General features: G+C 42.3%; 1 protein-coding gene across 2 annotated transcripts in view; it reads left to right on the forward strand.

Moving 5' to 3' along the window:
- Nup107 (nucleoporin 107kDa) overlaps window positions 1-2,449 on the forward strand; it is a 52,945-nt gene that overhangs the window by 23,073 nt on the left and 27,423 nt on the right. For both annotated transcript variants that reach the window (XM_005397476.2, XM_013520899.1), the window contains 2 exons: window positions 252-379; window positions 1,226-1,274. In XM_005397476.2, coding sequence (XP_005397533.1) covers window positions 252-379; window positions 1,226-1,274 — 177 coding nt within the window. The remainder of the gene's footprint in view (window positions 1-251; window positions 380-1,225; window positions 1,275-2,449) is intronic.

The raw sequence follows: 2,449 nt of genomic DNA on the forward strand, positions 1-2,449 counted from the left end.
TGAGGCAGGAGGATCATTGCCAGTTTGAGGCCAGCCTGGGCTACAAAGTGAGCTCAAGGCCAGCCTGAACTGCATAGCAAGACCCTGTCTCAAAAAAAAAAAACAACAACAGTGGAAAGGGAGGAAAAGTTTATAGTGTGTATCTATTCATACTACATATAATGCGCTTTTAGCACTGTGTACCTAAAGAACACAGTTACTGGTAACTCAGAATTGTAGAAAGTTCACCTCTTGCTGTGTTTCTCATTCAGGTGAATATACTGAGTAAGATGGTGAACCGAGCGACACCTGGACTACAGAAGTTTTCCAAAACAGCCAGTATGCTCTGGCTTCTTCAGCAGGAGATGGTCACCTGGAGGCTGCTAGTTTCCTTGTATAGGTAAAGTTGTGTAGAACCATAAGTGAAATCAACGTAAGGTAGCAAACAGCTAGGCAAATTGAAAGTTAGAGTAAAATGTATTTGCAAATAGGTGTAGCTATTTTGAGACTTACCATTTCAATGCTTTAATTTACAGAAGTTAGTTACGAGAGAAGATGGGGCCATCAGATCATAAACCTGATAAATGCCGAGAATTAGATACGTATAAAGATTTTGGGAGGGCACTAAAAATAGAGCAGTACATAGGAGGAGTAGACTAAGTGAACTGAAAGGATGACTTTGTGTGATGGAAGCTCGAAAGAAGGTAATCAGACCATCCCTTAGTTGCTCGGTGGTTTTGGTTCTCATTCTGTTGCTTTCTCAGGCTATGAGAAAATACAAAAGCTGGACCCAGTGGCACATGCCTGTAGTCCCAGCACTCAGAATGCTGAGGCAGGAAGATCTTGAGTTAGAGGCCAGAGCATGGGCTATGTAGTGAGTTCAAGGCCAGCCTGGGCCACATAGCAAGACCCTGTCTCAAAATATGAAAAAGGGGAGTGAGAGGAGAGGTGGAGGAGAGAGGGAGAAAAAAGAAAATCATTCTTTAATTGTCACCGTGTGAGAAGGTTAGGACAGCAGTGCCTCAGCAGGTAGCCGCTAGAGACTTTGCCGTGTGTATCTTGGTGGGTGTGCGTGCTGCGCAGGTGCCAGCCGGCGTTGGCTCCTTGTGTTTGAAGCGCAGTGCCCACGTTAACTGCAGAGTCACTTATTTACACGCGGCAGAGTGCACGTTTGCACAGGCGGTGGTGTAAAGGTGAGCTCGTACATTGAAATGAGGCTTTTTTGTTTTGTGTTATGTTTCCTCAGAGACAGGATACAGTCTTCGTTACAAAATGGAAATATGCTTACAACTCCTGTAAGTTTCATATGAATATTTTCCTTTATAAATGATTAAAATTAAAGAAAAGTTTTTTAGGGAGAAGACTTGGTTTTAACCCCCCATCTTGAGCTTCTGCGTTTTAAACATAGTAATCAAATGCTCATGTGTGGTGGACATGGAAGGTAAAAGCCCTTTTCTGGTCCTCTCACTATGTAGCGTAACACTTTGGTATATACCAGACACTACCAGACGCTTTTGTGCGTCTTTATTCACACACACATACTCATTGTATTTATAACATATACTCACATACACGCAGATTCTGTTTTCTAATTATTACTGTGAAGTAGAAAGTTCCCATTGATGTGTATAGCTCCTGTTTCTCCATCTTTCGGCTCCAGTACATTTCTTACTTGAGTTTGTCTGGTTCTGTATGTGAGCAGTAATCATCTGAAAATAGTGAGTTTTCCTTAGTCCCTTCTGATCGGGGTCCATCTTACTTCCTTTCCTTCCTCATTGCATTGACTAGGAGCACCCATACAGTGGTGAATTGTATTAATTAGAGCAGACATTCTTTTTTTTTCTTTTTCTGTGGGGGTATTTTTTGAGACAGGGTCTCACTATGTAACCCAGGCTGGCCTTGAACTCATACTGTTCCTCCTGCCTCCACCTCCTGAGTGCTGGGATTACAGGTGTGTGCCACCACGCCCAGCTGTTGTTTTATTCTTGAAAAGAATGCTTTTGCTTCTCATCTTTCCATTTGATGTTTTACTATGGATTAAGGGTTTCTTGTCTCTTGACTTGCTGAGTTAGAATGGGTACGGAATGTACTTGTGCGGATACTCACTTTAATTTATTAGTGTAATGGTTTGTAGTAATAGGTTTTTTGGCACTGCATTATCTCAGGGTAAAGTCTCAGTCATGCTGTATTCCTAAATACACCTCCAAATTGTATTTTCTTTTTTTTTTTCCCTGTCTTCTTTGAGAAGTGAGTCTCCTTACGCAGGTTGGGCTGGCTTTGTGCTCACTTTGTAGCCCAGGCTGGTCTTGAACTTGCAACGATCCTCCTACCTCAGCCTCCCAAGTGCTGGGATTACAGGTGTGCGCCACCACACCCAGCTGTGTGTTTTAAAATTGGGAAAAAGTTTTTTTATCAGGTGGTATTTTGATACGAATCAAGAAGTTTATGTAGGTCTGGGGATCTAACTCAG

This window comes from Chinchilla lanigera, unplaced genomic scaffold, assembly GCF_000276665.1.
Source record: "Chinchilla lanigera isolate Chin_1 unplaced genomic scaffold, ChiLan1.0 scaffold00057, whole genome shotgun sequence".
Taxonomy (NCBI): domain Eukaryota; kingdom Metazoa; phylum Chordata; class Mammalia; order Rodentia; family Chinchillidae; genus Chinchilla; species Chinchilla lanigera.